We start from the raw sequence: 15,399 nt of genomic DNA on the forward strand, positions 1-15,399 counted from the left end.
CTTTGTACAGATATGAGATATGTACTACACTTTGTACAGATATGAGATATGTATTATGTATGTTTCAATAGAGTCACACTGGGTAGCATCTCAACTAGTGTTGTAAACAGAAGAAACATTCCTCTTGTCTTGCACAAGGGAAATGCTCCTTCTGCTCATGGAGAGATCTCCCAGTGGTGGAAGTGCTAGTTGGGATGCCAACTATCACAAAGAACACAGGAGAAAGAGGAGAAGAATATGGCTTTTCAAACTTCTTCACACTTATCCTGAACAGTGCATGACTGAAGGGAGGCAGCATTTTACTCCAGACAGAAAGATTTGGGAGAGCTTGGCAAAAAGTCAATTCTATTTAAAAAGGCAAAATCCAAACGGAATGGGGAAAGGGCCAAATAGATAAAAACAGCCTCTTTCAATAAGACTGTGCAATTTTATCAATGTGTTCCTCAAATTCTGTTTTCACTTTATTTTCTTTCATTTACTTTATTTTCAAGGTACATTTGCATTACCAGAGTTGTGTTCCTTTTTATTTTCTTCTGTTGGACAAGGCATCTGTTTCTGAAAGGCTTACATTTCCTTGTCTTTTTCAGCTTTAGGCCCCAATCCTAACCAACTTTCCAGCACTGGCATAGCAGTGCCAGTAGAGCATGTGCTGCATCCTGCAGTTGGGTGGCACTCACAGAAGCCTCCTCAAAGGAAGGGAAAGTTGGTTCCCTTACCTCAGAGCTGCATTGCCCTTATGCCGGTGCTGGAAAGTGGGTTAGGATTGCACCCTTACTCACTTAGCTGGAGAACAAGAGTGGCTGACTGATTAAAATGTTGCACTAGAAGCAGAGAGACTTGAATTCAAATTGCCACTTAGCTAGGAAGATAGCTAAGGGTCAGCCACAAACATGCAGATAACATGACAGGGATGTGGTGAGGATAAAAATGGGCTGAGAGAACCACATGCCACCCTGAGTTGGGGGGGGGAAGGGTGGAATAATAATAATAATCATAGATAGCTGTGAAGCCCAAATCCTAACCAACTTTCCAGTTCTGACATAACTGTACCAACGGGGCATATGCTGCATCCTGCTGTTGGGGAGGCAGTCATGGAGGCCTCCTCAAGGTAAGGGAATATTTGTTCCCTTACCTTGGAGCTGCATTGCCCTTACCTCACTGCTGGAAAGTTGGTTAGGATTGCGCCCTAAATTGCAGAAGAGAAAACCTCATGACTGACCCCCATGCAGTAAACATGGCAAATTGTAAAGTTAAACTACATTTTCTAAAAATTGAAATTTTCAGACAAGTGAACTCTAATCTCTGGTTTTAAGGAAACAGAATTAGGGTGGCCCTTAAGTTAGAAACATTGATGGAATGGAAACAATCTATTCAGTGCTGTATTCTTGGAATTTTTCTACAGGGACTTGGCTAACAACCAGATTGAATCATTTGCTCCATACATATTTAAGGATTTGAAAGAGCTCTCACAACTGTAAGGTTTTGTGATCAATATTATACTGTGCGTCTTGATAATATATTACATTATATTGTACATAATATAGCAAATATATTGTATAAATACATTACAGTATATATATTTTGCCTTTTCCTTTTTTGGAAAAAAATGTCAGAACAATAAGTAGAGCTATACAAACTGTAAATTAAATGAAATACTTTTTTTAAAATGGTTATGCATAAAATTCTTGTTATAGATGCTTGCTATACTGAATTTAACAGAATGCTTTACAAAAATTATCATTGTATTGCCCATAGTTAGTCATCTTGATCACTGTTGTAATCAATGTTGTATGACAGCAAGTGAGTGGTATTCATGAATGAGAGACTTCAGTGAGATTTTCATGTGAAGTTTAGCTTTCAAAACTTTTGTATATTCCCAAGGCAAAGACTATTTCATTCAGTTAGAACCCTCTTCAGATACCCAAGGCTGCTTTCCATGTGTACAATGAATATATGTACAGCGAGGGTGGGGAAGCAAGTTCTGTCCCCTTGTTCCATGCATGTTCAAATGCGCATCCACAATGTGCCTACTCACAAGCAAACATAGGCAGGGTTCCTCACAGTCAGAAACCGAGCTTTTTCATGGTTTTGACTAACCTGCCTATGTTATCTACATTTCTATCAGCCCGATTCTATTCAAGGCCTATACCAACAGAATAGGCATTCCACCAGCACAAGCTGCTGTAAAAGCGCCATAAAGCTTTTTGTGGCAATGCAGGGAGCTGGTGTGCTGGCGGAGCAATGGAGGACTGATGGAGCAAGTAAACCCTGCACAAGGTAGTGGAAGGCAAGGACAGGGTTGAACAGGGTGTAGGAAGGCGAAACTGGAAGGAAGCAGGAGCAGGGTGGGCGGATCGGGCCTGGGATGGGGCGGGTTCAGTGGTGGCATGTGCTGAATCCAAACCCTCTTTCCAGACTTAATCTGCCTGCATGGGGCGATGCAGACTTGTGCCAGTGATAGTGCTGGTGCAGGTCTGAGTTGCCCCATAACGGTTGCTGGGGCTGACCCCAGAGCGAGGAGACAAAGGTCCCCTTACCCTGAGAAGACCGCCAGCAGCTGAAAATCCTCCATGGGCTGCAACATAGCTGGTGCCGGCACCACTGCGCAGGGATTTAGTTAGGATTGGGCTGCCTGTGCTGAGGCACAGAGCAGACTTGCTTGTAAATAGGGTGTTGTACGACTGTTGAAACTTTCTGCCACTAACCGCACACATGTTCACAGGATGTGCAGGGGAAGATGCTGAGCATCTACAAAAGTTGTAGGTTCCTGCCATTTAAAGACTACCCTTTATCTACAACTACATCTGCAAAATGGAAAAAGACATATTTTATACCCCCCTTCTGTTTTGTTTGTGAGGAAAAATGCAGCTTTAATTCAAGTTTTTAGCTGCTTAATTATTTGCTAAATGATTTTTTTGAATAATTCATCTGTTTGATATTAATCTGTTAACTGTGTCATATTAGTATCGGTACATGTGATGTAGTCATTTAAGTTATGATTTACTCTGTTTTGACAGGAATCTTTCGTACAATCCAATCCAGAAAATACATGCAGACCAGTTTGATTATCTTACAAAACTCAACTCCCTGTAAGTGCAGTGAGAAGCCTTCTTTTTGAGAAGCCTTTTGACAGAGAATTGTGATAGTTGTCATATTTCTAATGATTCCCAAGTATTTGAATGCAGTGTGGGATTTTGTAAGTTACAAGTAGGACCTGAAACAAAGCGTTCCATCTGTTCGCACCTAATCCCCAACTGATAGAGGTGATAACAAAATAAAAATATAACACTGCTTTCTGCTCATTTAAGGAAAAAAATCTGCAAAAAAATTGCTTTATTTGGTTTTTAGTTTTATTTAACTGGGGTGTGTGTGTGTGTGTGTGTGTGTGTGCGCTTGGATAATGACTTTGGCTGCATCTGCTGACACTCTTCCACCTATGGGCCCAATCCTATCTAGTGCCAGTGCTGCTGTGCCAATGGGGTATGCACGGCTGCCTGTGTTGGGGGAGGCAGTCACAGAGGCCTCTTCAAGGGAACATTTGTTCCCTTACCTCGGGGCTGCATTGAGGCTGCACCAGTGTGGAAAGTTGGATAGGATTGGGTCCTATATCACCTACCCAGTACACTTTTAAAGTGATTTTAACATAAGAACATAAGAACATAAGAACAGCCCCACTGGATCAGGCCATAGGCCCATCTAGTCCAGCTTCCTGTATCTCACAGCGGCCCACCAAATGCCCCAGGGAGCACACCAGATAACAAGAGACCTCATCCTGGTGCTCTCCCCTACATCTGGCATTCTGACTTAACCCATTCCTAAAATCAGGAGGTTGCGCATACACATCATGGCTTGTACCCCATAATGGATTTTTCCTCCAGAAACTCGTCCAATCCCCTTTTAAAGGCGTCTAGGCTAGACGCCAGCACCACATCCTGTGGCAAGGAGTTCCACAGACCGACCACGCGCTGAGTAAAGAAATATTTTCTTTTGTCTGTCCTAACCCGCCCAACACTCAATTTTAGTGGATGTCCCCTGGTTCTGGGGCCAATATCAGTATAAATTATGTTTTGAATAAAAACACATAATACCGTTTTCTGCACTTCTAACTGTGGAAGACACCAAAATCCACCAAAAAATAAGGTGGTTTTCACCCACCTTTACCAATAGGCTCAAGCAAGCCAACTCCTTTTCCCTGACCATGTTCTGCCACTCTTGTTTTTCTGATTAATACCTCAATATTCTGTGACTCCTAGTTTCAGTGAGCATAATCACATCAGACCTTTTGGGGTCCCTCCCTTTTACATACTTCTTCTAAAGAACATGATCTGTATGCCAATGAAATCAAAGCACCTGAACTGAAAACATTTTGACACCAGACTTGAATGGGGCTGAAAGGTTAATAAGATTACCATATGCAGTAGTTTTCATTTTACCTTTTATTTGTTTTCTGTACATAACATGTTAAAGGTATATAAAATATGCTGATAAATTCAGAATACAGTGAACCCTTGATTTAATAGACTTCAGAAATAACAAACATCTGCGACTTTATAAACAGTAATTTTCTGTTTTATGCATGTGCATTGTTATGAATGTTTTCAGATTTAACAGACTTTCTGCATTGGGGGACACTCTTCCCTATCCATTTAAGTGTGGGTTCACTGTATTGGTTTATGCCATTTTTTTTCCATACTGATACTATTAAAACTCTGTTTCTCATGTTTGTAGAAGTCTAGAAGGCATTGAAATCACAAATATCCAAAGAAGGATGTTTGGGCAACTGAGAAATCTCTCTCATATGTAAGTATCTGTATGGAAACAGACCAGTGTGATATGGTTCATTTGTATGGTTTATTTGTATTTTAATTTTAATATTTGTATGTGACTTTTTTTTTCCTTTTAAATTTTATTATATTTTAATGACTAACAGCCCAATCCTGAGCTGCCTGGGGCACCCAGCCTCAACAGCACCAAGAAAGGCTGCCGCTGGATCCTGCGTGCCCCGGGCTACTGCGGGAGGGGCCTCGGGAGAAGGGGATTTTCATTCCCTTCTCTTGGGTAAGGTAAGCAGTCCCGCACCGAGCCCTCCATGAGCGCTTTGGATCCAGTGGAGCGGAGCTCCATGGACCTGCCTCCCTCCCTCCCCCGGCATGCCTCCCGCCCGCCCCGTCCCTGCCCCCCGCCCCATCACGCCTCCCCCGCCCTCTTTCTGCCCCCACCGGCTTCCCTCTCCCCAGAACGCCTCCTCCCTGCCCCGCTTACCGTGCCGTGGCTCGGCAGTCCATGAGACCACCGAGCCATGGAGGCTGGGTGACTGCCCCGTGCTCACGCACCAGCTGGCGCGGGGCTAGCACGGGCGGTAGCCTGGCGGTGAGGCTCGCAAATGTGCCTTACAGAGCGCGGCAGCATGAAGCCGCGGCACTGAGTCCAGGATTGGGCTCTTATTTGTTGGAACAGACGGGTTAATACCAATAAAGTTCTCTAAATCTAAAAAGAAATCTAAGTATCACATATAAATAGATATGTTACTTTTGTACAGGTGTTACCAGGCACAGGCATGGGTCCTGTCAGTAGTGTAGGCCATCAGACTGTGCCTGTCCAGACCCAACATGTGAGGGCTGCCCTATGAATAGCAGCAAAGTTCTATTTGCACCTTGTCACATAAACTGGTATTATTTAGTCAGAATCTCAGTGGCAGTATGGTCAAAGCATGCCCATCTTCTGGACAGTTCCAGGGTAGCTGGCACATGTGCATTTTGGAGGGGTGCCCATCAAGGCTTTATACCCGAGAGTGCCCCCACCAGGCTGCTGCCTATCCTGGATATTATAAATAGTTGGATATTCACTTACATTGAAATATACAGGTCTGAATATTAAACAAGCATCAATGTAACAATCATGCCTTTCTGACACGTTATCAGTATTTTATTTTGTCCAAATGTTATTACTAGCTCAGTGAACGTGTGCAGAGTTTTGTGCAAGACATTCCCATGCACACTGGTAGATTCTCCTTTCTCTCCCCTGCAGATATTTTAAAAAATTTCAGTATTGTGGCTATGCCCCTCATGTGCGCAGCTGCAAACCAAACACTGATGGCATCTCATCCTTTGAGAACCTGTTAGCCAGCATTATACAGAGAGTATTTGTCTGGATTGTGTCTACTGTCACTTGCTTTGGGAACATCTTTGTCATCTGTATGCGGCCTTACATTCGGTCAGAGAACAAACTCCATGCCCTGTCGATAATGTTTCTCTGCTGTGAGTATTCTTTGCATTACTTATTAAATTACTAATTATTAAAGGATTCATAGCATGTTATAATCTAATAGAACTACATTTCATAATAAGTGAAAACATAGATACAAAAATCCAGGAACCTCTCCCCCCACCCAAGTCTAGTTCTAGTCACAGAAAGCCAAACCAAACATGGTGTAAAGACATCCAGAAAATGCTCAAGTTTGGGCTTAGGAGAGCCTCCTGGACACATTATTTCTACAACTGTAGAAGGGGACTGGGCATGCCTCTCTCTGTGCACCTGCTGACAAAGGTGCAATAACCAGGACGTGTTTTCAGAAGATTTAAGAAACAGTGATGGGACATAGTGGACGAAGTACTGTCAGCACTATGCACTGTCCAGGTACCTTTAGGCTGCTATTCTATACACCCTTCCATGGGAGTAAGCCCCACTGAACACAATGGGACATCTGAGCAAACATGTATAAGATTGTATTGCCAGAAATGTAGTTCTTGGCAAGCTAACCTTTGCAAACATGTGATATGAATGCTCTGGTTGGAAAGAATGCTGCTAGGTTTTCCAACTTGTTCAGGTGCAAAAGCTCTAAGCTTTTAATAGGTACATGACAAACAGAAATCAGCTGGTAAAGGTGCAGTGATAGAATGTTTCATCTGTCAGTTTCAGACTGTCATACAGCTGATAACTGTACCACCTGAGGAAACTGTCTAGATTGTTTTCAATCTGCTTTCCAGCCCTGTTTTGGGACTCAAACAACTTGGTTGCTCTAGTGCAGTGTTTCTCAGTGTTTGTCCTCTGCCATACCACTTCACACAGTTCACCTATTTGAAGTATCACCAGAAGTAACTAGTGATGACATAAGCCAGTTATTTCTGGGTTGGGAGGCCAGATATGATGTGACAAACACCATAAGAGGCTCAGTGTGGGCATTTTCAAGCATGCCTGTTGTGTCATGTTTCTGGTCTCGCTGCCAGACAGCAGGTATCCAGGGGTCCTGTGAATACCACCAGACAACACCTCAGGTGAATACCACCTCAGACAACACTGGTGGTATCTGTACCACTAGTTGAGAAACACTGCTCTAGTGGATGTTCAGAATTCACTGGATGATCTAGACTGTGAGTGCAAACAGGAGTGTGTGTCCCTACTCATTCTGCTGGATAGCTCAACTTCATTTGATTCCAACAACCATGGTATTCTTTTGGCCGGCTTATCCAGGATGTGGATGGGAGACAACATGCTTCAGTAGCTCGGTTTTTTCCTTTACGATTAGCCCCAGAAGGTTGTGCTGGGTAATTCCTACTTGGTACCATGACCTTTGGCCTATTCAGCCTTGCAGGATTCCATCTTGTCCTCCGTGCTGTTTAGCATCTGCATGAAAGCACTGTGAAATGTTATCCAGGAAAAAGAGACAGGAAAGCAAGTAAAAATAGCTAACATGCAGTAACATATACACTGAAATTTTTATACGTTCTGCTCCATAAGCTTTTATATGAAATAGAAAAACAGTAATGATAAATAGAAAATTATCTGTTTATCAGGAAGACTTTCAACAGGCAGGCTATATTTTTATCCAAATTCATGATCTGTTTTTGAAAACTTAAAAGGTACTGAAAAAGTGAACATCTATTTGGGGATGTAAAAAAAGTTACTTTTGATTTATAATTTGAGATTTAGTGACCCATTCTTTCCCTGCAGGTGCAGACTGTCTCATGGGTATATACTTATTTGTGATTGGAGCTTTTGACCTGAAGTATCGTGGGGAATACAATAAGCATGCTCAGTTATGGATGGACAGCATCCATTGCCAGCTGATGGGATTTTTGGCCATTTTATCCACAGAAGTATCTGTTTTATTATTAACTTACCTGACTTTGGAAAAATACATCTGCATTGTTTACCCTTTTAGATTCTTAAAGCCAAGCAAATACCGGACAATTTCCATTTTGGGTCTCATTTGGATTATAGGCTTTGTGGTTGCCTTCATTCCACTGAGCAATAAGGATTTTTTCCGGAACTACTATGGCACTAATGGTGTCTGTTTCCCTCTTCACTCTGAGCAATCTGAAAGCACTGGAGGTCAAATTTATTCTGTTGTAATTTTTCTAGGTAAGTGTCATGTTCAACCTGGTTTGTAAAAAATTATCTATTCATGGTGCCAGCTGGTTAAAGGCCACCATTAAACTGTCACCAGATCATGCCACGAATGGAACTATGACAAGAGGGAACTTTTTTCCCGGTTAACAAAACACCCATGATAACGTCCCCATACCCTGTATTTCCGTTCTGGAACCCCCACGGATACCAAGATCTATGTTTTCAACTGGTGTGCCATGGGGGCAAGGAGTCAGGCAGCAGCTGCACGCATGTGGGAGAAGTGGCTGCTTTGAACTCATGCGGGCAGCCAAAGAAAAAGGAGCAGCTGCAGCTGCTTTGCATCTCCTGCTGCTGAGCAAGATGAAGGCTGCAACCCGATCCTCATTTACTTGGAAGTAAGCCCCATTGACTATTATGGGGCTTACTTCTGAATAGGCATGCCTAGTCCGTTGATACCTCCTCTACAACTACAGCTCTCTAGAATAGATACAACTCAATGCAGTAACCCACAACTACTTTAACACGCCCGTGAAAGTCAGTGAGACCTCAGTGTTACTACTATTCAGTTACTATTCAGTGTTACTACTATTCTGTTTAAATGGCTGCTAATTACACAGTGTTGGTACAATCCCCAAATCATTTTTGCCCTGCACACACACACACACACACACACACACACACACACACATATATTACTTAATATATATATATTACTTAAAATGGTTGGTATTTAAGACCTGAAAGCTTTCATACTATACCAGCTTAGTGTGCAATCCTAACCAACTTTCCAGCACCAAGCTAAAGGGATAAACATTGCCTTACCTTGAGGAGGCCTCCATGACTGTCACCCAGCTGCAGGATGCAGCACATGCCCCATTGGCACAACTGTGTCAGTGAAAGTTGGTTAGGATTTGGGCCTTAGTGTCATAAAGTTTGCAACAGCAGTTTCCTAAATGAAATATTACAGCCTCTCTTTTTGCAATAGGTGTTAATTTGGTAGCGTTCATCATCATCACATTCTCCTACGCAAGTATGTTTTATAGCATTCGCCAGACGGCTATTACTGCAATGGAAATCCGGAATCACGTGAAGAAAGAGATGACTCTGGCCAAACGCTTTTTCTTTATTGTATTTACTGACGCACTATGCTGGATACCCATATTTATACTAAAACTACTGTCCTTGCTTCATGTTGAAATTCCAGGTATTACCTTTTCCTAGTTCTCTGTCATGTTTTCAGTTTGTAATTCTGAAGCTAGCAACTTCTTGCCTACAGGGAAAACAAGATTCTGATACTTTATTCTACAGTTGGGGAATCTGGGGCAAGTCAAGATATCAACATGAAAGATTGTTCGCCCACCGGACTAAGCAGAGTTCTTTTGGTTTTATGTTTGACCCAAGACTGGCACCAGGTTGTGCTGGGCCTTGGCACAAGGCTCAATTCTGGGCGCTTGTACCCACACAAGGCTGCCATGAGAGTCACAGCAGCATAGAACTAAACAAATGTAGAGTTGCACTATGACTCTGTATTTTTTTTATTATGTGAGTAATATAGAGGTGAGAAAACATAGTCACAGTGGGAGATTTCTGAATTCTATTTGCTTCTGTGACCAGTATGGCCAGACTGAATTAAACCCGGTATGCATGTATGAGCCCTTGAGGCTGAGCCCCACAAAGCCACAGAGATTGCAGTGCCAGTTTGGCCTAATTAAAAGTTTGGTAAGACTTGAAAAATCCATATCTACACATCAGTTAGCAAGATCTATAACAGGGGTGTCCAAAGTTTTTGGCTTTGGACATTTAAATTTGAATAAATTTGCATAAATTTATAAATTTGCATAAATAAATTTACATATAAGTTTACATAAATGAATGTATTAAAGATGAACTTATATGAATGAATGAAGGTCTTGCAATAGCTCAAGGCCTATAAAAGGCCTTGCACAAGCAAGGCTGGCCTTTCCTTTGCTGCTTCTGCTGCATCACAGACATGAAACAGCAAGCAGTGGAGGGAGCCCTCATCCTGCAGCTCACTCAAGAGGTCAAACAGTTGCCCTCATGCTGAGAGCAGTTGTGTCGGGCCAGTGCGGGCTCCAACAAATCTCCGGAGGGCCAGAGGCTCACTGGAGACTGGGGGCTCCCTGAGGGCCGCATTGAGAAACCTCGAGGGCCACATGTGGCCCCAGGTCCGGGGTTTGGGCACCCGTCATCTATACTATAGCTACAGTAAAACCCTTGTTCTACACACTGGTTCTCTTAAGTGTTGTTTTTCTCTTCTTTCAGGTTCGATAACTTCCTGGGTAGTTATTTTTATATTACCAATAAACAGCGCCTTGAACCCTCTTCTCTACACATTAACCACTCGGCCTTTCAAAGAAATGATTCATCAGACTTGGCATAATTATAAGCAACGAAGATCCTCAGGAAGCAAAGGCAGCCAGAAATTGTATGGCCCATCATTTATTTGGTTAGAGATGTGGCCTATAGAAGAGACCTTATCGGGGGGATCAATAGCAACAGTGTCAAAAAGACTGAATTCATATACGTGAAGATGATTCAGAACAGAACACATACTGCAATTGTTGCACATTCAGCATCAGTTTCCTTGAGTTATTGCCCCTTATAGCAATGAAACAATGCCCTACCAAAAGCTGCTGAGTCAACTCAAAAAAGAAGACTCCTGTACATCTATTAACAGACACTGGTAGAACAGTACATGCTTGCAATTTTTTTCCCAGGGGAGGGGGAAAGTCAAAGGATGAAAGAAATCAGTGGTCAAAATGTAATAATATTTTGGGACAAAATTCTGAGGCTACAATTTATGCATTTTCCTGGGAGTAAGTCCAATTAAACATAACTGAACTTACTTCTGTGTATTTGCACATAGGAGTGCACTGTATCATCTTCAAATCTCTCTTTGAAGCAATAGAGAATGGTGTGTTCATGACCAGTGTTATTCCTATACCATAGGAAATATTTTAAAGTGGTCTTGTGACTAAAATAGTACAAAAGCTAAAGTGACTTGATGCACTTAATATTTATAATCAGAATGGAACCATTTTGGTTTCCTAGTGACTGGAGACAAAGCCCCTATCCCTACAGCATTTTTCATATGGGAAAATCAGCTTTTCTATATTCATTCAAGGATGCAGAATGGAGGACTACATGAACACAGGAGGTCAACTGGCAATGGTCTTGCTACAGTATTTGCAAAAGATAAAATGTCTGCACTTGCCTGAAGGGATACAAGAACAGAAGTCATGTGACATATAGTAAGGTTTACAAACATCTGGAATACAATGAACTCAAGACTAGAAGCAAAACTGTTGTTTGGTGTACAGTTGCTACTGGCATACATTTGTTCTTATTTATAAATAAAGTTCAGTCTGATGAGTTCTTTAATAATGTTCCTATTTTAAAAAAAATCCAACAGATCAATGATCTGGTGTTTGAATGGCAAATTCATCAATACTTGATAAAGTATTGTATACTTATAAAAGTATATTAACTTGTGACAACCACAGATCATGAAAGTGGCAATCTTTGAATTAATAAACTCTGAAATGGAAGACATTACAGCGATTCAATGCTTATGAAGATCCATTGAAAGTGGGCTAGTGTATTTCAATGTCCATCTACGCAGACATGCCAGCAAAAAAAATCCCCCCCCATTTTCATTCACAATAAGATTCATTGTTCCCTTCCTATTTATCTTTAGGCTGTATGAGGGCCCTCCCTAGGGAAACATCTCATCCACTCCTGCAAAGTTTTTTCATAACTAAAAATACTTGGTGGGTTCAATAAAACAGTACAGTACAATCATGCTTACTCAGAACTGAGTTCCATTGAGTTAGAGCCAAATCCTGAGTTCGACCTGCCGGCTTACAAGCTCTAACGCCGGGCAAGCGTCCATGCTAGTCCAGCACTGGCTTTCGCTGGGCTATCGCCAGGCGGGCACCCGGCTTCCACCTCTCAGTGGTCACACAGACCAGGGGTGCCCAAACCCTGGCCCTGGGGCCACTTGTGGCCCTCAAGGACTCCCAATCCAGCCCTCAGGGAGACCCCAGTCTCCAATGAGCCTCTGGCCCTTCAAAGACTTGCTGGAGCCCATGCTGGCCTAACACAACCGCTCTCAGCGTGACGGCCAACTGTTTGACCTTTTGCGTGAGCTGTGAGACAAGGGCTCTCTCCTGTGCTTGCTGTTTCATATCTATGAAGCAGCAGTGGCAGCAATGGAAAGGCTGACTTTGCTTTGTGTTAGGCCTTTTATAGGCCTTGAGCTATTGTAAGATCTTCATTCATTCATATAAGTTCATCTTTAATATATTTATTTATGTAAACTCATGCAAATTTATTCAAATTTAAATGTAAATTATTTCTTTTTTTCCCCTGGCCCCCGACACAGTGTCAGAGAGATGATGTGGCCCTCCTGCCAAAAAGTTTGGACACCCCTGGCACAGACCACAGAGCCATGGAAAGCAGAGGCGGGGAGGAGGCGTTCCGGGGAGGGGGAGGTGGGTGGAGAGTGGGGAGGAGGTGTGTCTGGGAGGCAGGGAAAGGGCAGGGGGGAGTTGTGCCAGGGGGAGGGAGCTGGGAGGGAGGGAAGCGGGACTCATTGCTACACCGGATCCAGAGCCTTCTCGTCAGGTTCAGCACCTTACACAAAGGCTCTTACTTCACCGCCAACCTTTTGATCCGTGGTGGGGCTACTCCGTTTACCCAGAGGAAGGGGACAAAAGTCCCCTTCTCCCAAGGTGCTGCCTGCGGCTGCCTTGGAAACACAGGATGCTGTGTCAGCCATTTTTGGTGCCATCACAGCTGACCCCGAATGAACACACACACGATTCTTTGGATTTTGGAGAGGCAATCAAACAGGCGACAGGAGAATTCAAAGAACTTCTTAACGTTTACTCGTTTGCAAACGGGACCTCCACACACTTGGAGGACCCCGAAGGATTACAATAATGCAGGTTTTATAGGGAAAAATAACATACAGGCAGACGCCCAAAACAACATTTGGCATGTTATCAGTACAGGATGTTGATCTGAGGATGGCAATTTAATACACATCGGCAGTTTGTTTACAGAGATATCCGTTAGAGGGGGTCTGGCACTCTGACTCATCCCTTTTACCCTAACCTTTTTATCCTCGTTTGTTGATTGCCCTTGTCTAGGACCTTTCTGTTCACCCTTGGAGGCGTAATATCACAGTTAACTGGTTCTCTGAGAGGGATAGCTTTTTGGTCAGGGAAGAGCCTTATGGGTGAACTGGGCATCTTGGGATATTTCCATATTGTGAGCTGGGCATATTGTTATCACAGCCATGCGCCACAGGATCTCAGGATTGGGCTCTTAATGAGCAGCTCATTGGGAGCTACGGAGAGCTCAGAACAGCCCACCTGAAACAACCAAAAAGCTACCTCTCCTGGTTGTATACAAAGCAGTCATTTGCACAGGCTCCCTGCTTTTTGATGGCTTTGCTTTTTAAACAGAAGAGAAACAACTCTTCATGCTGCCTCCCCAGAGCTTGATGTTGCAGGTGGCCTGCTATTTTTTATTGGAAGACAGCCGTCCTGCTTTTTTAAATTGGAAGACAGTCTAACCTGTGGGAGGCAATTCTTCCTGTGGTGTCCCCCCCCCCCCCCCCCCCCGTGATTGATGATACAAGTGCTGTCTTTTTTATTAATGGGCAAATGGAGGTAGCTCTCCCTGGTGGCTTTAACTGCATAGGTGTCCCTGTCTGTTTTGTCCCTTGGAAGCCACCACAGTGACTGAGCTGATTGGCAGCTCTCCTAGCTTCTTCTAAGAACATAAGAACATAAGAACATAAGAACAGCCCCACTGGATCAGGCCATAGGCCCATCTAGTCCAGCTTCCTGTATCTCACAGCGGCCCACCAAATGCCCCAGGGAGCACACCAGATAACAAGAGACCTCGTCCTGGTGCTCTCCCCTACATCTGGCATTCTGACTTAACCCATTCCTAAAATCAGGAGGTTGCGCATACACATCATGGCTTGTACCCCATAATGGATTTTTCCTCCAGAAACTCGTCCAATCCCCTTTTAAAGGCGTCTAACTTTTAACTTCTGTGTTAGTGTGTGTGCTGCTTTAAATTGACCAAGCTGGAATAGTAAGGAGGAGCAACTTCAGAAAGGAAAAAGGTACATTTATTATTATTATTATTATTTTACTGGCTTTTGACCCACACGGAAGGATGGAGCAGAGAGCATGTGGGTTGTGGGTGCTTGGGCGCCTCCCATGGCAGTGGTGCTTTTTGAAGAACTCTGCTGGGGAGGCTCTGCCTCACCTGCCTCTGCACCCACCACAGGTGGAATGCTAGTTAATACTCTGCTTTCATGGCATGCCCTGGCCACATCCACTTACGAAGAAGCACAGAGGGAGGAACACCCCATAGAGGCCAGTCCTGGCTGCCCAGAAAGCAGCAGGGAGACTCTGAGCCCAATCATATAACTGTCTACTCTGAAGTAAGCCCCATTATAGTTGATGGGGCTTTCTCCCAGGTAAATGTGGATAGGATGGCAGCCTCAGAGCCCAATCCTATGCCTGTCTATTCAGAATAAGTCCCATTAGAGTTACTGGACCTTACTCTCAGGAAAGTGTGGATAGGATTGGGCTGTCAGCTGTCTGCAACTTCAGCCCCTGAGTGACATGGGGGGGGGGGGAAAAAGCCTTCCATCCCGCAAGATCTCATGACAGTGATAACTCCATGACTCTGGTCTATTTTGGTCTCTGTAGAGCCTGCCACCATATGACAGGTTGCAATTACAACTCCCAGGATGCACTTCCCCACAGCGAAAGGGGGAAATTTTTTCCCAAAACATTCTGGGAAGGGTAGTTTTTTCTTGCAGTTCCCAGGGTGCACTTCGCCATTGCGAAAGGAGGTATCTTTTCCCAAAGCATCTTGGGAAGCGTAGTTTTTTCCCTTACAACTCCCAGAGTGCACTTCGCCATTGCGAAAGGCGGGGAGGAAGCTTTTCCCTCAAAGCATCCTGGGAAGGGTAGTTTATTTTTCCCTGCGTGTCAGAGT

General features: G+C 43.6%; 1 protein-coding gene across 1 annotated transcript in view; it reads left to right on the top strand.

Moving 5' to 3' along the window:
- RXFP1 (relaxin family peptide receptor 1) overlaps window positions 1–10,898 on the top strand; it is a 47,574-nt gene extending 36,676 nt beyond the window's left edge. Inside the window, exons 12-18 of the mRNA XM_066632895.1 lie at window positions 1,403–1,474; window positions 3,018–3,089; window positions 4,729–4,800; window positions 6,028–6,257; window positions 7,951–8,361; window positions 9,335–9,553; window positions 10,633–10,898. Coding sequence (XP_066488992.1) covers window positions 1,403–1,474; window positions 3,018–3,089; window positions 4,729–4,800; window positions 6,028–6,257; window positions 7,951–8,361; window positions 9,335–9,553; window positions 10,633–10,898 — 1,342 coding nt within the window. The remainder of the gene's footprint in view (window positions 1–1,402; window positions 1,475–3,017; window positions 3,090–4,728; window positions 4,801–6,027; window positions 6,258–7,950; window positions 8,362–9,334; window positions 9,554–10,632) is intronic.
- Window positions 10,899–15,399: the final 4,501 nt, after the last annotated feature.

This window comes from Tiliqua scincoides, chromosome 6, assembly GCF_035046505.1.
Source record: "Tiliqua scincoides isolate rTilSci1 chromosome 6, rTilSci1.hap2, whole genome shotgun sequence".
NCBI lineage: Eukaryota > Metazoa > Chordata > Lepidosauria > Squamata > Scincidae > Tiliqua > Tiliqua scincoides.